Source organism: Falco naumanni, chromosome 11 (assembly GCF_017639655.2).
Source record: "Falco naumanni isolate bFalNau1 chromosome 11, bFalNau1.pat, whole genome shotgun sequence".
Taxonomy (NCBI): Eukaryota; Metazoa; Chordata; class Aves; order Falconiformes; family Falconidae; genus Falco; species Falco naumanni.
The window spans coordinates 9,458,291-9,483,845 of NC_054064.1; the positions used below are offsets into that span (position 1 = coordinate 9,458,291).

Here is a 25,555-nt window from a genome sequence, read left to right on the forward strand (position 1 = left end):
ACCTAGCTTATTGTTATGCAGGAAAGGAAGTATCACAGGTGTGGAAAAGCTGATTTCAACATAAGAGTAGCAGAGGCTTGGTTTGTGATGCCAGGAGTTGTTTGACTTGAAGCAGCAGCTAGAGCACCAGTGTCAGATATGTCTGGGGTTCTTGTAGACCGGGAGAAAACAGTTCACTTACTGCTTTACTTATGTGAAGGTGTCTTTGGCTTGCAGCAACAAAACTTCAAACAGAAGGTTGTGGCATTACTGAAGAGGTTTAAAGTGTCTGACGAGGTACGTAATTCGTTCTGTAAGCCTTCCTGTCCTGTGTGTTGCCCTCTGCTTGGTGCATCTTGCCTTAGTCTTCAGGAACACTCCTCTGTCCCTAGTTCCCTTCGTTTTGTTTTCAAGTCTGCGGTAGATGTGACCTTTCCTTGCACCCTGGCCTTGCATGGAGGCTTGAGGGCCAACTTTAAAATGTCATCAAACATTTTCTACATCGAGTTTTATCAAAAGCAGATTTTGGCAATCACGTGTGTACCCAATTAGTTTTGCAGACTGCTTTGAAATTATCTTTGACCCTTTCAAAGGCAAGTAGTCTACAGTGTATGTTGCTTGTGAAGTTAAATCCCAGCCTGTTTGATCATCTTGCTAGAACAGCCAGGCGAGACATGAAAAACTTGGATAGGGAAACACAGATCCACAGGAGAGTCAGTTGTCTGGTCAGAGCTGAGAATGAAAGAGATCCAGAACCCATGAAATCTGTGTAACGTCACCTGTCTAGTATAGAAACAGTTAAGATCTTAATTGGCTGTACGGCTGTGTGCTGATTTTGTGGCTTGTGGGAAGGAGTAGCTCCTCATGCTTCCTTACGCTTCCAAACAGCCCTGTTAGCTTTGCTGTTCTTCCCAAGTTAGCTCAGCAGAGTCAGCACCCATAGCTGAGGTCTCAGCCAGCTGAGCTGCTGCTTCTCTGCAGCTGCCACTCGAAAAGCAAGCTCAGAACTGTGCCCAGCTGCCTGCTTACTTTGGTGTATATGTGAAGCAGCCCACGAAGTTTTGTGTGAGAATCTCTTCTCTTCCGCTTTCCATATGGGTGGCAGCTCATCCTTGTCCGGGCTTCAGGCGCCTCCTGTGGACACTGTTGTCATTTCTGCCGGCTTGGGTACCAAATCGGGGGAGCGTGACAACTTTGTCCTTTTAAAAACTTTGAGCCTTTTAAAAGCTTTGTTTATAGAATGGGGTTGAATAATAGACATAATCTATGGCTTTTTTGGGGATGCTTCTTAGTCCAATTAGGTAACTCCTACTTAACCAGGCACTGAGAAGCTTGACCCAAAACAAGCACTTCTTATATACATACTCCAGTGTTTCTGTTGGATATAGTATCCTTGCACCAGGAACACAGTCTCCCTCGCAAGCTGGTGTACTGCAGTCGTCTGGGGAGCCGGGGTGGCATGGGATCGCTCTGGCTCCTAGCAGAGTCAGCGATACCCGCTTTTGTCCTCTGTGTAGGTTCTGGATTCAGAGCAGGACCCGGCGGAGCATGTTCCAGAGGTTGAGGAGGACTTGGACCTTCTGTATGACACACTGGATATAGAGAACCCTAGTGACAGCGGGCCAGAAATGGAGGATGACGACAGTGTCTTGAGCACTCCAAAGCCAAAGTTAAAGTAAGTGTGGAGTGGCTGATGCTGGGCTGGAGAGAGACCATGCGCAGTGTTAGCACAAGTTAGACGTTTCTATTCACACCCCTCCATCCTTCCCCCCACCTCCTTGTGTGTTGTTACTACGTGGATGACTGCTTGTGAGCTGGGGAGGGGGTGTGTAGGTAGTGTCTGACTTCCCTTTGGTGTCCTTTTTCCCTTGTTCCCTTTGCAGATGTTCTGCCTGCCCTGCCACCTGAGCACAGGGGTAGGAGTTGCTGCCAGGCAGGCAATAGTTAAACTGTGTACACAGGTGTTTTGAAGAGGTGGTAGGAACAGCTGAGAAATCTAAGGCAGAAGGAGATGGGGTTGGAAGCTGCAGAAGCAGAGACAGGGATGGACAAGGCAGGCTGTTCTTTCTGGAAAAGCTGATAAGAGAATGTGTGGAAAGAGAGTCTTTGCAGGGATTAAGGAAGCAGAACCGTGGGAAACAAAGGAGTTCCTCAGGGGAAACAAGGGGGCTGGATGCAGCGCATGTAGATACACGCAGGCCTGTTCTCAACCAGCTTTTGTGGGCACTGACGTATAGGCAATCGCAGCACTGCGGAGCTGAGCCGAGGATCACTGTCTCAGGGTCTCAAAACAGATGCAGAACACTGAGTGAAGAGAGCTGTGTCGTGTCCCTGCCAAATAAAGACTGAAAACATGAGACTGAGCTGCTGGCATGTAATTGCATGCTCAGGCCTTCAGTGTTGTGATGGCTCTGAAACAAGCAAAGCCTGCTACTGCAGTTGGTCAGTACAGGATCTGCTAAATGCCAGCTAATTACCAGGTGTCATAATACCCTAATTAACGTAGAATAACCTAGTTGGACCAAGAATAGATTCTGAGTCTGGAGTGACTTGTTCCCATCAGTGAGCCAGCAGATGTCAAGGATGAACTGCAACAGCAGTGGTAAGTGATGGGGCTGGTGGCTTATAAAGGCATTTGGAGCTTGACCCAGTATATTGCTAGTTGGTAGCCCTTACCTTGAAGGGATTTGAAAGTAGATGTGTTGTGGTGAGCAGCTGCTTTGAATGAAGCAAGCCAAAATGTGGTACTGTATGCACAGAGAGCTCGTGCCCTGTTCCCTGGAGCCGTCAAGCTAACTGTTCTGGGATATGTCATTGCTGGAGTAAGAACCTATTGTGTCTGGTCCTGGGGAGGCACTTTGTGGTTTGCTGCGTCCAGTTCTCGTGTTTGTATCTTGCAGGTTTTTCCTGCAACAACAACAAAAAATAAATCAGTTCCTTAAATTGTAATTGAGCCTTGTAGCGTAATGTGATGAGCTGCCTTTTTATGTGGAAGCGCAATCTGATATTATGCGCTACCTTATCTTATTGAGCAAATGTGTAATTGGATCCTAGGGCTGGCAGCCAAATCCAGATGCAAGCTGGAAATAAAATGCATATTAACACCAAGAGTCACTTTACCCACAGAGGCAGAGTATCCGTGGAGGGCAGTAACTCTGCTTGCTGTATTTCAGTCAAGAGCTAGACCCTGTCTGGAATGGCACGTAGTTCAGTCAGCATTTGCAAAGCTGAAACAAGAATTGCAGTGTGAAACTTTACACCTGGTGCTTGGGGTGGTGAGTACACAACTGCTTGTGTGGGTTGAATGTGCATTCTGTTCTGCTGTGGGAAAATGCTGGAGCCACGTGCCAACCCTGGATTTTATGGAAACAAGAGTCTCTGGTGTGTAGTGTGAGAGCATGCAAGCATTCCTAGTCAGAACTTTATAAATATGGTCTGCTGCGTGACAAGTGACATGTTGGATCCATTAGATTAGAGGTCGGTCAGTCAGTCAGCGTCAGGGCTACACAGAGGTCCCTGGAATTTTTGGCTTTTCTTGCTGTCCTGGACACCTCCCCACTTTCAAAAGTGGCCTATAAATTTTACTGGCACCGTTGGGGAGCAGTAAGGTGCCCTGGGAACAGTCATGTTGCTTTGGTGTGAATGTGGTGGACTTCCTCTGTTAGTGTGTTCGATAGTAAGAAACTGGTTTTGCTTTCCTTATTCAGACCTTATTTTGAAGGACTGTCACACTCCAGCTCTCAGACGGAAATTGGTAGCATCCACAGCATCAGGAGCCAGAGAGAGCCATCAAGCCCTGTAAGTCATGTTTCTAGAAGGTCATCTATCTGCAGGCAATATAGCAGACCTGCACTGTCTCTATTTGTATATCTAAATTAAAGCACCCTTTCTGATCTCCTCCAAAGAATTGAATGCAGAGATACAAATTTTCTGCTATGAAAACATGTTTGTTGTGGTGTTGTGTGGAGGTTTTTTTTTTTTGGGGGGGGGGGGGCACTGGGGGTGTTTTGGGTTTTCCTAAAGCAGAGGGGAAAAGCATATTAAGGGAACATCTTTCAGTTATATATTGAATACTTGCTAATGGTACGACTAGCTCCAGTTTCCCGTATACTTGAAATGACTGCCAGGATGGGAGATGTTGCCTGGGAATTTTAGGGCTCCTTGACACTGTTTGGGTCGAAGCTTACTGTTGTTGGGATACTTTCCATGGTGGCTGGGAGTGAACACTGAGGAGCAGCTCACCCTCTTTTCCATCCCCTCATGGATGGGCATATTAGGCGCATAGGATACCAGTCCGATTCCAGGGCGCTTCCTTGTCTCTACCGTGTATTGTGCATCACCTACTGCTTTGTTTCATCCCACACTAATGCCCTGGTTCCTGGTGTGGGCAGGAAGCGCTCCTGGCCGTCCTGCAGAGCTGTGCAATGTTTGAATGGAGAAGTGTGTCTTTCCAACAGCTTCATCCAGAGTGTGGCTGAAAACTGTGCTGGTGCCGCAGGTGCTAATGACTTTTTTCCTCTCAAGCAGGTAGAAGTGCCTGAAAAGACAAAGAGTCTTGGAACCAAACATGCAGGCGACAGTATTTCTGACACTGTCTCTTATGTAAGTTGAAAGCACACTTGTTAATATTCCTCCTGACAGTTTGGGTGTCAACTTTGAACTGCATTCTGTGGCGTGTGTCTGTCCGTCCATATAGTTGCACGTGCAACACAGCTTATGTAGATAACATTAGATGCAGTGAAGATGACGCGGAGCTCTCCTCCTGACCTTAGTTGTTGGAGGTTGTTTTTCAGCCTTTTGAAACCAAAATGCTTTACACGGCCTTCTGGTTAAACAGCCTTTCTCTTGGTTTGGGGAAGGCTGGCCCGAAGTATGCTGCTGAGCATGTGTATGATCCTGGAAGGTATTCTCTATCTTATCAGACAGAAGTATTACTTTAAGTTGAATTGGAAGAAATCAAGCTGGTCCTGGGGTAAAAATCTCAAAGCTCAGGTTGCTTGCTCTACTGGGCCCATGCTGTTTGTAACATTTTTCCCATGACTTTCTCTCTCCACTAGTTCATTTGGGTAAGCTGAATTAATCTGCATTGCATGGAGGTGGCATGTCCCTGGCTTCGAGCTGGGAGAGTACCGGTTCCAAACAGTGTATCTGAGCACCTTTCCTACCTCCAGCTCCCTTGGGAGGGAGACCCAGATAGCCAGTATTGGCTTCTGCCTTTTGGCAGCAGGTAGCACGTTGAAGAGGCAGGTTGGATGTGCCCCAGCCAGAGCTAAGCTGGGGTGCCTCCTGCCAGCTCTTGTGGTAGTGAGACAGAGGCAAGGGTTTGTTCCTGATCACTCAGTTCTCTGTGTTTTTACAGGAATCTAACCAGCAAGCTGAGGTCCAGGAAGCTGAACTTCCCACACCAGATGTGTTTGTTGAGAAGCTCCCACCCAGCGGGAAGATCACTAAGACAGAGTCCCTCATTATCCCGTCCACCAGGTACGGCGGTGACACAGCATTGCGCCTGCTGCAGGGCTTCTTGGGAAGTCTGGATGGCTTGTTAGCATTTGTTCTGGGTGGCCTTAAGCCATTGACTGCAAGGACACCATTGTTGCTTTCAGGCACTTAAGAGATGGGTCTTGAGCATTTGATAGATGAATGCTCAGAACCCTGAAGGGCAGCATTGCTCTGAGGTTGCTCTTGTCTCTTGTGCTGTACCCATTCCGTGTCCAAGGAGGTTTTTATAAAACTCTGATGCTGCTTGCTCAAAGATACTGTTGCTATGTCAACATCTGATGCAGATTTTAGCCTTAAAGGTGGTTGTCAAGACTAACATGTCCTGTTAAACCTTCCCAGATAGAGTAGTGAATGTGGGCTTCAGCAACCCCACCACAGAGTTTCTCTGGTCATTTGCAAGAAAGTAGGTGTTCTTTTGAACAGGTATTCCTGTGCTGCTTTTGGGTGCGTGACTGCAGTGTGTATGGCTGGATCCTATTACGCTGGTGTAGCCACAGCAGGGTGGTGGTGTGGGTCTTAGCATGGGCTGTGGAAGTCTGCCTGGGAGTGCTGGGAACATGCTGTGTAGCAGAGTCATGTGCTTTGCGCTATCAGAAGCAGAATTAGCAGGTCTCAAGCTAGCTCAGATCTACGTGCGTGATTCCTCAGTGCATCCACTCACATTGTTGAGTTTGCCAGACTGGGTGATCTGGGATTTGGAGGATGTATCTCACTCGGGTATGAGGCAGCTCTGGAATGCAAGCACATTTCTCTAGCAGGTCTGAAGGGAAGCAGACGGGACGTCGGGGAAGGAGCACATCTCTGAAGGAGAGGCAGCCAGTGAGACCACAGAACGAGAGAGCGAACAGTCTGGACAATGAACGCTCTCCAGACACCCGACACCACTTACAGGTGTGAAAAAGCTTGCTGTCTCTGCTGCCACTCATAGTTTTTCCTTTTCTCCAACTGTCTCCTGCAGTCTCTTTCCTTCTGGTCCAAGTGCTGTCCCTGCTGGAAAGGAGCTGGGCCCTGGGGCTTCAGGAGGGAGGGACTTTGTCTTGGCTGATACTGTATCTTCCATCCAATCTGCTGGGTTTTGGCAGCTTTTGCTTTGTCAGCCCACCATGATCTGAAAACACTGGAATGGATTGTTTTGATGAGAGAAATGAATAGAAATGTGTTGAGGAATTACTTGTGTGAAATAAGGCAAATTAGTAGGGATTGCAAAAGGGCACTGACTTGCGCAGAGTGTATGTACCGTGCTTTTGTTAGCTGCTGGGCTCACTTAATTCCTTCCTTGAATGAGATTGTTCCTGGCTTCTATGAACCCAAAATTCCTTGGGCAACTCTTAGTTGGTATGAAGTTATGTAAGTGAAAGTGCATGGCAGAAGGAGTAATGGCCAACAAAACCAAGCTAGCTTAATAGAGGAGCCGGCAGAATACTGCAGTATCAAAGAAGCTGACAAGTGTCAGTCCCAGCAGCCGGCGTGGCTTGCTGGTGTGCCTTTGCTGATGGGGTGACCAAGCACTGGCCAGCCATGCACAGCCAGCTCTCGTGAATTGTGAGACCTGGAGCTGGTGGCGTGACGATTAGAGCTGACATCTGCTACTGTTCTCTCCTCTCTGTCTTTATTTCCAGATCCCCAGGAAAACAGTGTATGACCAACTAAATCACATCCTGGTTTCCGATGACCAGCTGCCAGAAAACATTATTCTTGTCAATACTTCTGACTGGCAAGGCCAGGTAAAGGCAGGAGACGTTACCTGAAGCACAGTTCTCCTTCACTGTTCCTCCTCAGGAATGGACAGGCCTTGAGCTCTACCGCTAACCAAGTAGGTTCTGCTGCTTGGTTGGAAGAGCAGTGGTGGTGCGTGGGGGCTGGCAGCATACTGAGTGTTCAGTGCCTACAGATTGGATTTCGTTTGACCAGAGGAGATGCTGTGGATCTTGTAAAGCTTTGCCGCCTGTGTCTTTCCAGAGAGGTTTTTTTCTCTTCTACAAAATGCCATTCCTTCTGTTTAGCAGCACGCTGGGAATAGCTAGACCCTTGCATTGAAGAGCCTACTTCTCAACTGTGGTAGACTGGGACAAAGGAAGTAGGAAGGACTGACCTGTGGTTTAGGCTGAGATTTCTAGGCACAGGTGGTGAACACAGGAGAACATATTTCAGGTCAGTTCTGTTGTCTTGCAGACACACTTGTGATTCCTGACTGCAGGTATGTCACCCCATCTGTTCTGAGTGAGGGCTGTGTAAAGAAGAACCCTGAGCAGTGCTTTCTTATGCTGGCAACATGGGGTGGTTTGTTATGGCTTGGAAAAAATGTTGTTCACTTTGGAACCTTGGTCTGAGAAAGCAGCAAAGTATGTGTGGAAGAGGACCAATAAATTTGTACTGGGTGACTGTTGCCTGTAGAACTTGTGCCAGGCTCATGGAGCTACATTGTCTGGTTTGGCTTTCTGCTTCTGGAAGAACTAGGGTCTTGATATCAGAGAGCGCAAAAATACCAGCTGGTTCTGGTTTCTCTTTACTTGAAGATGAAAAAAATGCCTTCTAGAGATGGACAGAAAGCATTGTAGGTCATCTTCCAGTAGTTTTAGCAGCTTGTGCCTGCAGTATCAGAGGACGTGAAGTGTTGGCTGGGATGTATAGATTAGCAGTGCAGAATTTGAAAGTGTCCACCTGTACCTGGGGTGTTCTGTTCACTCATTTCTTGTTAGCTGCATGGAGGGGAAACAGTCTCTTATGAGGAACATGTGTGTTGGTAGCACCCTTCCCTTTTTCAGAGCTTGAGGGTTGGTAGAACACTGCGTTTAAGTCCTGAAATCGGAGAGAAATGCAATTGCAGTTCCAGAAGCTGGCAAGTAGGCAGCATTTGTTCTTACACCCGGTGTTGTCTGCTAGGTGAGTGGCCTGCTGCTGCCCTGCTTTCTGCAGCCATAAACCCCCTTACTGTTCTAGAGTTGTCATCATGTTTTGGATATAGTGTTGGTGTGTGTTGCGAAGGTGCAACGTTTCCATTTTTCTAGGGGAAGAGCTTTCCTTTGGCTGATGCACAAGAATGAGGTACTTGAGAATTAGCAGTATCACTTACAAATTGGATATGGGGAGAATGCCTATGCTTGGGTGTGAGAATACCTAGGAGGCTGGGGGAGGAAGATTTTCTTCTTATGACAAACTGTACCAAAAAAAGGACTATAAAATGTTCTATTCTCTCCTCAGTACCTATCAGATGTCTTGCAAAAGCATACCTTGCCAGTGGTCTGCACATGCTCCTCAGCTGATATTCAGGCAGCTTTCAGCACTATTGTCTCCAGGATACAGAGATAGTAAGTTCTCACCTTGCTTGTGTTGTTTGTTGAGTCTCAGCTCTAAAAGCCTCTAAACTCCTGTGCCCCAGTGCCCAGGGAGTTTTCCATCCAATAGCTGAGAAATACTTCTCGCTTCCAATACTTCTCCCCAATGTACTCTCCTGAAGTCAGAGTTGTGTGGCTCTTCAGCACTCGCCAGCCCTGCAGAGTTGTTGCTGTTCTGCCGTGTGTTGTGGTACAAGTCTCCTTTCATCGACACGAGTGATTTTAAAAGATTGTGCTTTGGAGGCTACCTCATAAGTCAGATCTAATAACCAGTAAAACATACAAAGCTAATAGGCAAGTTTTTGGTGCGTACACCCCACCCCACCCCCCGATTAATTCCTCAGGGCATTCCCTAGATACCTGCTGAGGGCCGTGTGTACCCGAGTATGTTCTCTGACACAGCAGTTAGTTGCAATAGGTACATCCTAATCCAGAGAGTTGATTCCAGCCCTTTAGATTATCAAAATGTGTGAAACAAGGACCAAGGAGACCAATTTAGAAAGTACTGAACAATGTTGCGTTCTATTAATAATGTTTCAAGCTGCTGCTAATTATTGTGATGTTGCCTCGTGTGTTGAGCAAGCTCTCTTCTGCTGTGGTTGTTGTTATCCAAGTGGGTTTTCTTAACTTATTCTGAAATACCTGGTTGGAAGCACAGTTACGAATGTTTCCTCTTTTTCTGTTTAGCTGTAACTGCAATTCACAGCCTCCAAACCCAATTAAAATCGCAGTGGCTGGAGCCCAGAATTACCTCAGCGCTGTATTGAGGCTCTTTGTAGAGCAGCTGTCTCACAAAACCCCAGACTGGCTCGGCTACATGAGATTTTTGATCATCCCTCTAGGTAAATAAGGAACTATTTTTCTTCATAGAAAGATGAATGGATTAAATGTGATGTGTTCCCTCAGGAGCAGCCTTCCTGAAAGCTTCGGCTAGGTATATGGCTGTTAAATGAGGCAAATGTCATGCTGTTAGTGTTGTGTAATGCTTGTGTTACTGCTCTTGCGTGAGTGAATTTCATCTTTACGTTCCTGATGCCAGAGTCTGCTTGTAAACCTTTCATTTGAAGGAAGAGGTTGAGTACTTCCTCCCCACATGGGGCGGCTCTTACGTATCCTTTTATCATGGTACATTGAATACATAGAATAATGTTCTAGAAGCCTTTTCTCTGGCTGAAATCTTGAATTCATTGGGCACTGTGTTTCCCAAAGCAGTGACTGTTCTGGCCTCCCTGAGGCTGATACAAAAAATGTTTATGGAGGAGGGAGGGTTGAAAAAAAATTTTTAAAGGCTCTGAAACTGCTGAGAGTTCAAATTATTCAAATTACGTGTATCTTTTGACCTTTCCTCTGCGCTGTTCTTGAGGTTTTCCCTCAGTTTTCCAGCACTTTTTCTGCCCTTCCAGCAGCTCAACAAGCCTGCCTGGCTGGAAAGTTATCCAGCTTGGATCACTTGTGTTGAGTAGAGTCAACTGATAATAGTGTTAGGGATCTCGTAGTCAGAAATGTGAGGAATGTCGTAGCAGTGAGGCCTTGGGAAGCCAGCTGGTCACTGATGCTTGTGGGCATCGGGGCAACTTTGGTGTTCCAAGGGTGTGATGCCAGAAGCTGGTCTAGTTTGGAGGCTTGGATTGTGTGAACAGGGCACTTAAGTGGTGTAGGCAACCAAAAATTTGAAAAACACTTTTTCTCTGTATTTTTCTGGTCTTCTAGGTTTGGGACCAGCTGATGGCAGTTGCTGTAGGGGTCAGAAGCTGCTGCCTGGCACCATGAACAGTAGGGGGTTAGGCTGTCAATTCAGCGGTGCAATTTGCAGAAGTCAAATGAAAAAGGCAGAGGAAGAGAGCTGGATCCTTCTGTAAGGAGGAGGCATTTTGTTTCCAAAGTGGTTGGCAGGAAGAGGAGAGAGCGCCCTTTAGGGGGTAAAAACAAAAAGAAATATTTCTGCAGGGTTAAATGCGCTTTGAATGAGAGCCTGTGTGACTGAGGACTTCGGTCCTCACATGCTGACTGTCTCTCAGCCTCAGAAGAGTTTTCTGTCCTGCAGTCTTTAATCGTCTGAAAATATTTTCTCTTTGAAAGTGAAACACAAGATTGAGCTAGTGTGGTTTTGGGTTGTTTTTTTAATCTTAAAACTTTCTTTTGTAATTAAAAAAAAAAAGAACAAAGCACTCTGATAATGGACCTGGTTCAGAACTGTGAATGCTTTTCAAATGTACTTTAAATATAGAAACTTCTCTAACAGGGCCTTTCCCATAGAAGGCTGCAGTATTTCCTGATCAGATCAAGTGCTTATTTCTGGCCAGCTTTCTGGCAGTTCATTAAAGTGACTAAGGAGCAGTCTCTCTTTTCTGACAATTGAAAAAGCACCCAAGACAAAATAGTGACCATGCCATAAACGTCTTAAAGGAAAAAGACTTTCGGCTGTTAGCAGCACCTTTGAAATGGGAATGGTGGAGTTTTTTCAAAAGTGCTTTACCTTGTCAGTCCACAACTGCACGCTGCAATGACAGAAGAGTCAGCCTACAGTGGTCTGTTAACGATGAGGAATGCTTAGTGTCTGTAAGCACCTGTACTGGGAGGTTCGGTCCTGCTTCGTGCCTCTAATTCTATGGCTGAAAGACTCCTCTGATGGCCAAACCAGTGTATTAAACAACCGAAAAGGGGTAAATAACATAGAAAATAAGGTTGGGGGTTATTTTGGCTGTTTGGGGTTTTTTAGCATTTTATTTAGCTCCCATGGATAGAGCTTCTTGGGAGTGCTCGTATTTAGCACTTGTTCCCAACTGCGTCTGCCGTGTGTGATATGTTTCCCCAGAATGTGGGAAAGCTTCTCCAGTGCACGGTGCAGAGCTGTTCCTCGTGCACTGTTGAAAACTCCACTGCAAAAGAAATGATGGGTTTGAAAGTAGCCATGATCAGGAGGGTCCAGGAGGAACTTAGGCTCCAGTCTCTAATGACGATGAGGGGAGCTCAGAGAGACTTTCTGCTTGAACCTTTCCTGGAAATCTGGAAACCAGCACTGGTTTGGAGGACTGAGAAAAGACACTGGGAGGTTTTCCACCATGAGCTTTACTGGAGGATAGTGAGTATAGTTAAGCAACTGAGGTCTTTTTGGAAGGAATTGTCACATTACCAGTTACCAGCTGATGCAATCGCTGGAAGTGTGGCTTGATGTGAGAATTTGGTATGCAGGAAGGATGAAAAGAAGATGATTAGGGGGAACTCTGGGACTACTTCATGGCTGACGGTAAATGTTACAGGACTCCTGCAGAGTATGGCTGAAATATGGTGGCTGGAAAGTGCAATCCTGGCACACCTTTTCTCCTGTGTAGAAAAACTGGAGAGATAGTTGCGAGAGCAGATTGTCTGGTTTGGGGACACATGTGGCCTAAAATGAAGGTGGCAAATTTTTGCCACCTCCCAGGGCAGAATTTGTCACTTAAATGCCTTCCCTCTTCTGTTCAGTCTAAGTATGAAGTCAAGTCTCCATCCAGGGCTGCAAGCTGGAGGCAGGAGACACAAACTTTCTGCAAAGAGGTCTGTCCATGCTCACAGAGCAGCCATAAGGCATAGCTAGAGCAAGCAGGGACCTGACGCATATGCCAACATTCAGTGGGGACGGTAATCCTTGGACTCTGCCTTCTGTCTTTAGTTACAGCCTATTTATTGAACTTGTTGTAGCCCTTCTCCACCGGTTAAACAAGCTTCCCTGGGTTGTTTTCCCTGGCTGGGGACAATTGCCTCTTCTTACTATTGCGAAGCAGCTGTGGTGTGTGACTGGTGTTTGGAGGAGGGGGCCCGACTCCTCTTGGCAGGGGTGACCTGGCCGTGGTGTGCGCGCTGCAGCCTGTGGGCAGGAAAGGCTGCTGGGGACGCAGTTTGCAAAACTGAGAGGCTGAAGTGGGGAGCCATAGGGCCTCTGTGTCTTCCAAATCATTTCTTTCCTCAGCAGTTTCCCAGTCCTGTTTTCTTTGGCTTTTTAAGATTTAAGTTGGCTGGGGAAAGGGGGAGGTGTCACTGAAAGATAGCAGTGGTGTTGAAGTAGTCTCTCTGCTGGGAAGTCTTTTTGCATGCTCTTGTAGAGATAAGATGGACTAAATTACTTGGGTTTAATTGAAGAAATTTATTTGTGGGATGTCTAGTGTAGTTTTGATTTTGGAATTTAATTTCTCACCGATAAAAAACACACTTGTGTTCAGTGCTGGGAAGAACTACTATCATGTTTTCCTTTCTTTCTTAGGCTCTCATCCAGTGGCCAAGTATCTGGGGTCTGTAGATTATAGATACAACAACTTCTTCCAAGATCTAGCCTGGAGAGATCTGTTCAACAAACTTGAAGCACAGACCACTGGTAAGACCATGTGTCTGTCTGGCCTGTGTGGGATGAAAGGCTTGAATGAGTAATTTTAGCAAAGGTCAAGTAAATACAAGAGGAAGCAGACAAATGGTTTTTTTCTTCTTTTCTCCTTGCTCCACCGCATTCCCTTTTCAGATGCTGACCTTTGCATGTCCTCCATATGGTGGTTTGCAAACAGTTGTTGGCTCCCAGAGGTGCTAGCTGCCTCGGAGTCACGCTGTTTTTACCTAGCTCTCAGCTCTGTTCTTTGATGTGGAGGTCTCGCTACCAAGTTCAGTATATTGCTTTCTTTGGCCCTTCAGAATCTGTCCAGCCTCAAAGATGTGGAAAACTGGAAATGAACTTCTGTCAGTTACACGTGAGAATGACCTTGACATTTCTCAAGTCTGCTGGCAGGATCTTTCTTATTTTAAGAGTTTTGTTCTTCGCCAGTGTTGTAACAAATGGGAGCTGCCCTAGGTCAGATCAACAAGTTCCTATTCTGATCTGAGCCTGTTCTAGGTCAGGATAAAGCCTTACCGTGTGTTAAAGTACTAATTTGCTTAAAATATTAATGCTTACCACTTTTCCATCCGTTCCTTCAAGAACGGAAAGAAACAGGAGAAAGGAGGATTTGCATTTGACATTTAGGGCTACGTGGAAGCTTGAGACTTGACCAAGAAGGGATTCTTTCATGGCAGCGTATCTCATACAGAAATTTCACTAGAAGGGAAAAGTTTTGGTGGTTTCAGAGCACTGTGTGCATGGGGAGGTTGCAGTGTGGTTCTCCTGTTGGAATTGCAGAGTGCCTGAGGTCTGCCAGGATGCTCGTGGAAGCCCTCTAGCCATGAGAGGCATGAGAGGAGGAGAGAGACACCTCTTCACAGGTGATTGTTCAGAGCCTTTTCCAGCAGGTGAGGACTTGGCTGGACAAGACCCTGGGCAGCCTGTTCTGAAGGTGAAGTTAGCCCTACTGGGAGCAGGAGGCTGCACTGGAGATCTCCTAGTGTGCCACCCAGCCTACGTTTTTCCTTGATTCTAAGCCCGTGGAAGAACAGGTGTCTGAAACTGGTTTCTTTTAATTCTTTCCTGCTCTTGAAAATGCAGACAAATGTCAATACAGACCTGATTTTTTGTGGCTGGGTTGGGAATACTTCATTAACTATCGAAATCCAGCTCAAGAGCCATATCTGTTCTTTAGTTGGCTGTACGCTGCAGCCCTTGTTTTCTTATAGCATGCAGGCAAATAAATGCAGCCTCATTTTTGTGCAGTCCAGATCTTGTAGAATTCTCCGTTTTCATCTGCAGTGAGAACTGCACAGAAGACCCATGATGGCATAAGAAGATCTGGCAAAGAATCATAGCTCTTCACAGTTCACTGTTCTGATTCAAAGAGTCTCTGTTAAAATGCTGTTAAGGTATGGAAGAGCCTGGTGAAGGTCACTTGTGGTCCCTTGATGTCACAGTTGAGGCTCTTTGCTTGAAACCAAAGAAAAAAGGAAGGCATTTAGGAAATGTCTTCCTGTCAACTTGAATCAAACACAGTCTCACAGATCTGAAGCATACTTGGCACTACACACGTGATCGTTGCGTTCTCCCAACCCTTGCGTGGCTCTGTCTTTTCCGTTAACTCGGCACAGCCATGAGTTTTTTAGCACATCAGATAACTCAAATGCCAGTGAGAGCAGAGCAGCTCGCCAAGACCCTGGGAGAGGTGGCTAGGCACTTTCGTCAGCAGATATGTACAGTCAAGGTACAAAAACGTCTGAAGCTGACTCTGGGCAGGTACACTTTTTCAAAGAAAAGCAATTTAATGAATATAAATAACCATAATAGAGTCGGTAACGCTGCGTACAGATGTCTGTGTATCTAGCGTGCCTTCCTAATGTTTTTACCTTGGTGCTCTTGCAGGATGTTTGCTTTTGGTCAGGCAGCTGGACCGTGCTCAGAGCTTCCTTTGGAAGGTGCAGTTCAGATGGAGCTGGCTGGGTACCGTCAGCTGCTTGGCTGAGCAAATGGAGGACAGTGCTGGTGATGGTTTGAGAAGTCACTTAAATTGTTTTCTCTCTTTGTTCTACTGCAGTTCCAGAAACGCCTGATGTTGTCTCCCGGATAACACAGTATATAGCAGGGGCAAACTGTGCACACCAGTTGCCCATTGCTGAAGCGATGCTGACATACAAGCAGAAAAGGTATGTCACTAACGTAATACTGACTTTCCAGAGCAAACATCAGGTTGAAAGGAAAGTGCTTTTCTCATCTTGTGTGCCAGCAGCCTTAAAATCACTCCAAGCTGCAACCACCTTGGGAGCCTTACGGTAGCCTGTGCCCAGTGATGTGTCCCACGTAGGTAACACTGAATCTACAGCAGTGCGGTTACTTTTAAGTGCAGTATTTCTTTGAAGGTATGAGAGGTCTGGGGAAGTGGGGACTAGGCAGGATGGGGGGTGGACAGATGATAGCTGCTTAGATTCCAGAGATCTCTTACCAGAGACCTCTCCCTTGCCACAGAGACCCCTTAGGTGTGTAAGACCAGATTGTGGTATTCTTCCCAAAAATATCTTTCGTGAGACCTGGCCTTTTTACATCAGTGTGGAGGGATCTGAAACCCATTATTTTTGGAGTGTAAATAGCAGAGCTTCCCTCAGGAGAGACAAAATTCTTGTTGATTGGCAGTTGCAGGCTACCTGGACTCCTATTGGGGTGGGCTGACATTCACCAGGTTTTATTGCAACTTGTCCTAAGGGATAAGCGGCCTGTAGGAGGGAGGATTGGCGTCTGAAAACAAGGTTCAGAAGTATGTAGAGCCTCATGTGGCTGTGGTCCACGAAGAGCAACAACTGTCACTGAGGGGTAGGAGATGCATTGTTGCTGAGGCACAGAGGAAACTAATAGACTCCAGCTCCCATCTGAGTAATTTCTGAGAGCAGGACGAACGCTAAGCCCATGATTTTTCTCGGTTAGGGACTAGCAATCTCCTATGAAGCATGGATGATGTTAGTTGTTAATTACTAGCCTTCGCATGTTATATCTGATCTTTCATTTTTGGACTTTTTTGGACATTTTCTCTGATTGGTGCCTCCTTGGCATAAGAGCTGGGAGGGATTAAAGATGTAGGTAGAGTCACTTTTTTTTTCCTCTTTTTGGAAATGTTCATTGTATGTTGCTTTTCCATTCCTGTGTCTGCTCTACGTTATTTTGCAGAAATGATTCAGTAAAATTGAGCCTGTTCTTCATGCTCTCCTAGGAAAAGTATTTCCAGACTGACTAGTCCCTTAAAAAGAGTGGATACTCTTCATGTGTTTGTTAACTTCTGTAATGTTAACCTGATAAAGGTGAAGTCTGGAGAACCACAGAGTACTCGAAGCTCTTACTTTTGATCTTTTAACGTGTTTGTGTGACGACTCACCTTAGATACCAGTAGGGAGTTCAGGCACCTCTAGTGCAGTGTGAACCCCTTCTGATGGTTGCCTTGTTCTTTCTCTGCACCCTTTCAGTTGCTGGGTTCTGCATTGGTCTCCACTGCCTTCTCCATTCCGTTACAGGTTCTTTTTTGTCATTAACACACATTAAATAGTTTTCTAATGTGCCCAGAAAGATCAATTTGATACTCTGTTGAAAAACATCTGAAATGTATTTCAGCAACACATGCACTTAGCCCTCCCAGCAGTGTGCATGACTGCTGTACCAAGCTGGTCTGATCCATTTGGATTTTAGACTCTTTGGACTTGGTGGTGCCATGCCTGAAGCTGTTAATAGGTTTAAACCAGTCTCAAACCCTGCCGAAGGTTAGTTGGAGACTGTCATACTCATGGCGTAGCCTGCAGTCTTTTAGTATCTCTGTTGTGTCTGCTTTAAAATAGCTTCTACTTTCAGCTGAGTACCCCACCAGCAAACTGGAGAGTGAGTGAGAGGACAAGCTCTGCCATGGACTGATGGCCAGTTATCTCCGTGGCTTTCTTTAGAAATGCAATTCTCTGTCATTGGCAGCAACTTAGGGAGGGTATTGTGAAAAACAACACAGAAATGTGTCTCCATTAGCGGTATCTAAATGAATGCATCACTTTGTTGTAAGTATAATAACATATTTATCTTTCTCTTTGGTTGCTTTCTGAAAAGGAAAAAGAGCTTTCATTTTGATTTTACCATAAGGTATCGGTTCCTTTTAGGTTCCCTCTCCCGTCTCCTATCTCTTTCCCCATGAACTGGTCTTTTGTGCCTTGTTTAACAGTTCTTGCAGGTCTGGGATGCACAGTTTGTGCTTTAAGTTAATTTCTGCTCGCTGCTTTGAAATTATGGCATCTGCTGATAGAACACATTGTTGAAAATGACTGCTCTGCCTTTGGACCACAGATACAGCTTCTCAGGATGTAGATTGAATGGGAATTAAGGGGTTATTGAGAGAGAAGCTTTGAGCAGTAAAACACGAAGGAGGAAGGGGTGGTTTTTTCCCTTCTTCCTAGTCATCAGAGGATATAGCATGGCTCTAAAAGAATCAGGACTGACCAAAGGCTTTTCAGTTCCCATCTGTTGGAACTGGAGTGCTGTAAGTGGCACTCAGTGGCTCAGGTTGGGGTTCAGCTGTGCAGTGCCTGAGTGCAGACCAGCAAATCTTCTCCCTGTAATATGAAAACTGAGGACTGGTCTCTTACTGGCAGGCTATCCCAAATGCATGGGACTTCACGGAGCTTAAGAAAGAGAAGGCAGATGTATGCTAGCAGTGGAGTTATGCTCTCTGAGCTGCCTCCAAGACCCCCTTGCTCTGCAGGTTCCCCCGCTACAAATCATTTGATTATTGGACATTGTTTATTTTGCCCTCAGTTCATGAAGGTACTGCAGCTCCCTCTCCCTTGAGAGCAGAGGTGAACGTCTTCGCCAAGGCCAGCTTTCAAGGCAGTGATCCATGTAGAAACAGCAGTGCTGCCTACAATTTCATTGCAATTCAAAGCTCCCAGTAACCTAGCATTTGCTCTGTTAAACAAGCCGTAGCGGTCCAAGGAAAGCCAAGCCAGTCTTTAGGACGTAGCTGTATGTGGTGAGCTGCTTTATAACTTTATTGCCAGCTATCCCTATCTTGACTTACCTCCGCTCTCCTTCCCGTAGCCTTGTTCTGTTTGTCATGGCAAAAGGTTGGCGCATGTATTGCCTGTGATGGGCTGCAATGGTGCGAAAGCTTAATCCCGTTCTTTTGGAGCATCTGCTGACCTTACCTGAAATCAAGGGGGCTGTCAATGAGGAAGGGGTTCAGGAAGGAAATGAATTGCCATTTCAGCTCCTCTGCGTTACACTGGGTGACTGACTTTGTGCGCACTGGGAGAGTTACTGGTTGCTGAATTGTCAAGAAACACTGCAGTCCAGTCAACACCTGGGGAGCTAAGACTGTGGTGGCAGAGGTGGGCCTCTCACTAGGAGGAGTGTTTCATTGATGCTGATATCTCTCTGCATTGCTTTCTTGAATGAAATCCTGCGGTATTTGAGATCTGAGACTTGACAGATGCCTGTTCCCAGCGTAGCTGGATTGCTCTTCAGTTCTGTGAACCTGGGCTGGTGTCACCCACTGTAATTCAGCATCCAGCACAGCTCATGTCATACAGCTTCTGGATAGCCCTTGCACGAACCTAGGGAGCAGCTTGGCTTTTGGAAATGAACGCATTGCTCACTTGTCAGGGTGAGGGCTGGGTCATTTCCTACCTAGTTTCACATTTGCTAAAAGCTCTTCACTCGTGTTGTAGAGCACTTCCCCAACTCTTGCTCCCTGGAGCACAGGCGCCTTGGGTTGGAGGGTTCCTGAGCAATAGGAGCTGGGGGTAGCACTGTTTTCTGCCTGCTGCATGTCTCTGAGGCTCTGCAGGACAGCAACTAGGCAGAGTCCAGGTCACTTCTCTCAGTTCTGCTTCTAAAACACACCCTGCAGTGGTTGCTGAACAGGAAGATGGCTAGTGAGGATGAACCCGGTCCCTCCTGTGGCTCAGCCGTGCCCATGTCATTTGGCTGGTTGCTACATGAACCTCCCTGGACAGCTGGCGGAAACATTAACAGGAGTTTATTTGTGCCCCTTGCCTGGCAGAGCAGTGCACCAGAGGAGAGTCATGGCTCAAGAAGTGTTGGACGTCCTGTTGAACATGCCCAGCCTGCTGTAGGAACATGAAGGGTGCTGGATGGGAGTTTCCTGGAGAAGCAAAGAGGCGTCTCATCTGATGTGTCGTGGGGACTTGGAGTTGCTTTGTCCCTTTGTTTGATTTGAGCGATGGAGACTTGGTGGAACAGGGACAGCGTTAGCCAGCAGGATGCCCCACTTGCCCAGTGGGCAGGACAGATGCTTCATACCCAAGACAAACCTTGGAGAGCTGTTGGTAGCCCTGGCCTGAAATGGCTTAGAGGCCTGCTAGTTCTTCAGTGATAAAGTCCCCTCTCTCCTGCTGCCCCTCTGCAGGACTTGCTTGGATTAAAGGTAGTACCCGAGACCCTGCTGCTAGGAAATCACAGGTGTTTGGCTTCACTTGCAACTGGTTTGGGTTGCTTAAATTTTAAAGGAAGTCTTACTGAAAGGCTAGTAACTGGCATAACTGCTCTCGGTGATTATTCAGTCCCTCTTACTGTAATGTCAGAGCGCTTTGCGGCGTAGTTTGTACTTTGGCCCAGAGGTGAGAGAGGTTATTATTTGTCCTGGTGAGATGCCTGCTTCTCCTTTGTAAGAGTCCTAAACCATAGAAATCTGGCTCTTTGTCTTTTGTTCAATCTGAATTGATTTCTTGGGGTAGGGAGGGAGCCTGCAAGTCCATTTCTGGACAGTTTGCCTTTGAAGAACTGATTGCAGATGGATGGATTTTGCCCAAGCAAAAAATAGTAATTAGACAACTCCCCATGCCAGTTAAATATTTTCTTTCTAGCCTCTTTGCATAGGTCTGGTTTTTGGTTTCCACCGGATCTTATTATTTTTTTTTCCTCCCCAGAATTACAGAGATGAAGTATCAATAACAGTGTTAAAAATCACAAACCAGGGTCAGGTCTGGCTTTAAACTGTAACTGAGATACCAGGGCCTTCGGAAGCCCTATGGATAAAACCAGCGCCCTGGGCACGGCTGGGGGGAAAAACCTCTGCAGCCTGGGAATCTGTGCAGCCTAGGCGGTGCAGGGGAGCTGCCGTTCCAGGGACAGGGGATATTTTAGTTGCAGGGCTGCGGTAGGAGGAATGGGAGGGAGACCGTTAGGAAGGTGAAAGGATTCTGGATTAATATTTTGGGATCCTGAAGGACAAGAATTGGGCAAGATCATGGAAGAGGAGAACAAGCACAGTCATCTCATCTTTCCTTTCATCCGCGTGAAGAGCAGCTGTTTTCATAAGCTGCATTTTAAGAGGCACATGTGCAAGATCTGAGTTCCCAAGAGGATGTGTGACAGGACTAGACTGAATGAGCTGAAATCCAGCTGGATTGCTTCAGGAACAGTCTGTGCATCATTGTCAGCTGTGATAAATGGTGACTGAAGCAAATGATTTGTGTCAGAATTGCCCCTGTGCTCCCCTCAGTGGGAGTCTGAGCTCCTAGGAGGAAAAAGAATGAGTTTTCTGCTGGAGCTGGGCATGGTTTGTTTTCTGACAGCTCAGAGCCAAGCCGTCCAGTAGCTGAAAGATGACTAGGCGACTGTTGTGCTTCCCTCACTTGGTTGGTGGGACTCGCTTCTGCCTGCTTGCTCAGCTCGTGGAGCTGAAGAAATGAGAAGAAAGCTGAGCCTCTGTTCTGTGCTTCTTCCAACAGCTCTGTGGATTTCTTGTCTCCCTTCACAAAACTGGAGCTGGAAATGTCATGTTTGTAGGAGGTTTATTTGCTGGGGGGGCTGCAGCCGTGTTTGGAGGGATGTGACCTTTTCTGGCTTCCAACACAGCATCAGGGATTCTGTTATTTTGTCATGTGCTTCGGGGGAAGAACGAAGGTGCAGTGCCTGGGGTTGTGAGGTAGGAAGGGAGCAAAGCCCCTGGGTTTGCCTTAGGGATGAGTAAGCAGAGCCAAGCCAAAGTGAGAAGCGATTTGCAAAAGCACACTCTGTTTTGGACCAAGAGGGAGCTCTGGCTGAGGTGTGTTCTCTGCGGGTCTATGCCATTCTTTTCATAGGGCTCAGAGGAAACTGTCCAGCCTGTGCTAGTCACACAGGGGATAACAACCTTTGTGCGTTTGCGTTTCTGACCTGTGCTGGAAACAGCACAGAAATACCTGCTGCCTGAAGTATTTGTGCTGCACCCGGCAGTGTTCTGGATGAAGGCAATGCTTGGTGGTTTTTCTCTGAACATTGTAGTGCTCCAAGCACTGAGGGATGCACAAGAAGGGAAACGTGAGATATCATGATGTTTGTCTGCTTCCTACCTGTTTCCTGTGCTTGGCCACTGAGAAATGTGTTGTGTCTTGCCCATGAAGTCACTTCCACTGCTGAACTGTAATTCTTCCGAACACGTGGGTGTGCTCCTGCAGTCATCTCCTCACCCTGTGGATCCACCTTCATTTCTGTTGCCCTTGAAGGGAGCAGGGGCTTTGCAGGCCCTCCCAGCCTGCCTTTCTCCTTGCTCAGGTCTTCACCCTCTTGTCTTTGTTGAGTTTCTCCCTAATTCCTGCTAAGTTCTACTGTAGCCTTCATTGCTGGCCCTTCTCTACCTTCTGGCTTATGAATCCTGGGCAGGGCCAGAGCAGGGAGGGGCTGCTGCCTTCCTGCTTTCAAAATGTGTGTAGCATTGTCTCCAGCTATTTCTGGGACATGGTGTGTGTGTTTTCGGTTTGGTTTAGCCGTTTGCTGTTCCACCAGTCTTGATCTACCTGGTGTGCTCTGGTGCCCGACCTCTCTAGCGTCCCTGTCTAAGGACTGCAAGCTCCCAGTGGCAAGGAACATGTATCTGTGTGCGTGCGTGTGTGTGTACGTACTTGGTAGTGCTGTACAAATAACCTCGTGTCACGGCTTGTAACCCCGTGGCAGGCTAACTGCTTTAGCGATGCTGGGATTTGCAAGGTATGGCACATGACTCCAAAGGTGGGACGCGTGAAGGCCATGCGTGCAGAGCGCTTCAGGTACTAGTAAGTAACGCACAGTTCTCCATGTTGTTGTGGCACAGATCCATTTCCTTGCAGTAGGAGGTTGTGTGTCTGTAATGACTGCCATGCCATTAAAGCATGTTTCTCTGTCAAGCGCGAGGGAGGGAGGAAGAGACCTTTCCCCCCAGAGATGTGCAGCAAGCTGCGTGCTCTTCCCCACCCGTGCAGATTCTTAGCGTGCTGGCAAGGGGCCTTGAGAGGAGCCATTGGACTGGCGCTTGCATACTGTCCGTCCCTGCTGCATGCTTGAATGCGACATATGAAGTGAGTATTGTGCCCCGTGTGGAAGCAAGCTGTTAACAACTCTTTTCTCTTTGCCTTTAGCCCTGATGAAGAATCTTCGCAGAAGTTCATTCCCTTTGTCGGGGTGAGTGTTCTTAGCTACACTGTCTCCAGCCAGCTAGAATATGGCCGCAAATGTTCACCCAAACTTATGTGGTTCTGGGGTAGAGCAGGAGCACTGGGTACTCTAAGGAAGAGTGCAGCATGAGCATCTGATGGTTGGATGCCGCTGCCTGGTACACAAGCAAACCTCTAAGATCCCTCAACAAACTACAGGCTGTATTTTACTTTCAAAACATCTGGCTTGGGGCAGCTCTGTGCTGTGTGCTGCCAGCACTGAAGCAGGCTCCACTGTAGCCTTGCTTTTGCCCTGTTCTTTCTGGACAGAGAAGAGCATGATGGTGAAGTGCTCTGACGATCCACAGCCTGTCTTTGCTGCAGACCAAAGCACCTAGTTGGTGGAGAATTGCTGCTAGGCGACATGTGGAGGAAGGTGGTGTGTTTCTAGAAATCTGATTTCAGGGTTGCTGTGCCCAGCATTGCCCTGGGTGATTGATTTGGTCAGATTTGCTATTCCAGTGTCAGTCCTTTGTGTGGTGTCATGAACGATACCAGTTGTCTTGATATCCCATCTACTGCTGGGAAGTGGAGAGTACATCCCACCAGGGAGATCATTTATACCACTGTTAAGTGTGAGTGTGAGGCAGTAGCTATTTAATGCGTTTTATCATGTGAATATACTTGGAATAGTGGTCCCTAGATTTTCCTCCTTTCCTTATCTTTAAATGTTCCCAGCTGAGGTGGTCAAGTGCAGAGCATCTAGACAGGGGTGTGTTTGTGCTTCTCTGTATTTTGCACACTGTGTACTTTCCCTTTTCTAGCTTCCTTCCCCATATTTGATCATGCTCTTCAATTCATTGAAGTCTAAATACAAAGTCATTGACCTGTGGCCAAAAGGATATCCCCTGACTGCTCTTCAGCTACTGGATGTCCTCTTCACAGTTTTTGATTCTCTCTTGTAGCTTCTCTTTCTTGCGTGTTGGCTGTCTTGTTCTGCCTTCTCTGTGTTAAGCTGACTTGTGTGTGTTCCCATTTGTATCTCTGTCAGTGCGTCAGGGCTAAGCTGAAATCGCAAGGCATTTAAAGAGCTTAGTCTCTCTTGCCCTCAGGCTGACCCTGCTTTCACTCTGGTCTCTTCGGAACGAGAGTGTCTCTCTGCAGTGTTCCTGAGACAGCAGTCTGCTTGAAGGAAGTTTGTTGAAGGAAAGATGTCTTCTGCAAAAGTGGAGAGACCCATCTTCCTGATTTTTTTTTTTTCCCCCCCCCTCACTGATGAGCTTTGCTGTGATCTTGTCCCTTCCATGAACTGCGATTTGCTGGTGAAGAACTGTTATGAAACAGCTGTTTCACCTTTCCTGATAACATGAACAGCCCAGAAGGGTTTGGAAGCTCCTGGTCTTGTCTTGCTAATATCTGCTAGGCTCTGCAAAGCTTTTCTCTGGGGCTGGTTTAGTTCAGTGTCGTGTGCGAGCAAACGGGGCTCAGAGTGTTCATCCAGTTGCTCTAAAACTATTGTTGTCCTGACACAATCAATGCATTTCCAGTCTGGATTTGATTGTCTGAAAGTAGGAAGAGCAAACAGCTCTGTTCCGTGCACAACGCTGCCAAGCCCCCAAAAAATCTTGCCTTGAAAGCACAGGCTGACTTCCTATGTCAGCTGGTGGTGAGGGTCAAATCAGTGCTGGTTCTGAAGTGTCTCTGACACAGTAATTCCACGAGAGGGACATCTGAAGAGACTCTGAAAGGCCAGTTGTAGGTGTCTCACAAAATCTGAGATAGCACATGAACACTGAAGCTCTTTCAGCTGCAGCCTGCTTGGAGCTGTTGGCCAAGGAAGAGAGGGAGCCAGCAGCGTTTGGGTGTGACTCCTGATGCTGGCTGGATTCTGTTGGCTTTCAGGGTGCAAAAACCGATGCCCTGCAGTTGGGCTATGCAGTCTCTGACCCAGAAGCGTGCAGGGCAGTGCCGTCGTGCTCAGCCAGGCTCTGAAATGTTGGGAGCAGAGCCACAAGGGGCCACTTGGGCGTGAAAGCTAGGGTCATCGGGTGGTGAGGCTCCTGGCTGTGCGCTTGCGTTGTGCTGACAGCCAGTTGCCAGGAGAGTTAACAAGATGCGCCTCCTTCCTGAAGGGAAAGGAGACTGGCTGCTGCAGTGTTCTGGATGGAGGCGTTGTTGGGACTGCAGCACTCTCGAGCACCTCCCTGAGTAGAGGGAAGAGTAAGTATTTAACCTTGTTTTCCTCCCATGTGTCTGAACTCGAATATCTCCAGTTAGCCAGCAAGGAGGGAAAGGCCAGAAGGTATTTCATCTGGCTTGCAGATCAAGGTGGCTGAGGGCAGTTTTCTGTGTTGCTTGTTCTTCCCCTAACTCTTCTGCCTCACCTCCTCTTGCTCACAGTACTTGCAGTCTGTGAAACGTCTTCTTGGTGCTTAACTTGTACAGCACAAATGGCTGCTGGACTCCAGAGCCAGATTCATTGCTCTTTGGATGGAGACTGGGCAAACTGAGCTGCAGCCGCCTTCTCCCAGGCCGGTGCCCCCTCTGGGAGCCTCTGCACACACTGCTGAGTTCACGATGGCTTTTCCAAGACCGGAGCTAACAAAGAATCCACCAGAGAGCCTGGCAGCTCTCTTAAGTGTTGGCTGTACACCCCCACACACCTCCAAATGGTGCAGAGTTTTTTTGCTTCTAATGATTAGTTCTTTTTCTTGATCCCATAGCACAGACATGTGCTCCCTAGAGATGTGGTTTAGACGTGGTCATGTCTGAACTTAACAGTCTTCTGTTTTCAAATTAAATAGACTGTGTGACATCACTCTTCACTCTAAAGAAGGTTTTATTGACTTGAGATCCCTTTGCAGCTCTTTCCCATTTGTCAACATTTATACAGGGTGTAGGCATTAGCCCTGGATACAAGTTTCTTAAGGACCTTAGGAAGGGTCTGTCCTCTGCAGTGTCAAGAATCATGATCCCTGTGTACATTAGTA

At 47.1% G+C, this 25,555-nt stretch overlaps 1 protein-coding gene across 13 annotated transcripts in view; it reads left to right on the forward strand.

Moving 5' to 3' along the window:
• PACS2 (phosphofurin acidic cluster sorting protein 2) overlaps positions 1–25,555 on the forward strand; it is an 83,318-nt gene that overhangs the window by 43,538 nt on the left and 14,225 nt on the right. For 5 of the 13 annotated variants that reach the window (XM_040610206.1, XM_040610210.1, XM_040610216.1 and 2 more), the window contains 13 exons: positions 217–276; positions 1,497–1,654; positions 3,687–3,777; positions 4,504–4,581; positions 5,339–5,460; positions 6,234–6,369; positions 7,098–7,202; positions 8,680–8,786; positions 9,501–9,655; positions 13,054–13,164; positions 15,233–15,341; positions 17,269–17,301; positions 22,551–22,593. In XM_040610206.1, the coding sequence (XP_040466140.1) occupies positions 217–276; positions 1,497–1,654; positions 3,687–3,777; positions 4,504–4,581; positions 5,339–5,460; positions 6,234–6,369; positions 7,098–7,202; positions 8,680–8,786; positions 9,501–9,655; positions 13,054–13,164; positions 15,233–15,341; positions 17,269–17,301; positions 22,551–22,593 (1,308 nt within the window). The remainder of the gene's footprint in view (positions 1–216; positions 277–1,496; positions 1,655–3,686; positions 3,778–4,503; positions 4,582–5,338; positions 5,461–6,233; positions 6,370–7,097; positions 7,203–8,679; positions 8,787–9,500; positions 9,656–13,053; positions 13,165–15,232; positions 15,342–17,268; positions 17,302–22,550; positions 22,594–25,555) is intronic. The other 8 variants (XM_040610207.1, XM_040610212.1, XM_040610215.1 and 5 more) reach the window with 6 other exon arrangements.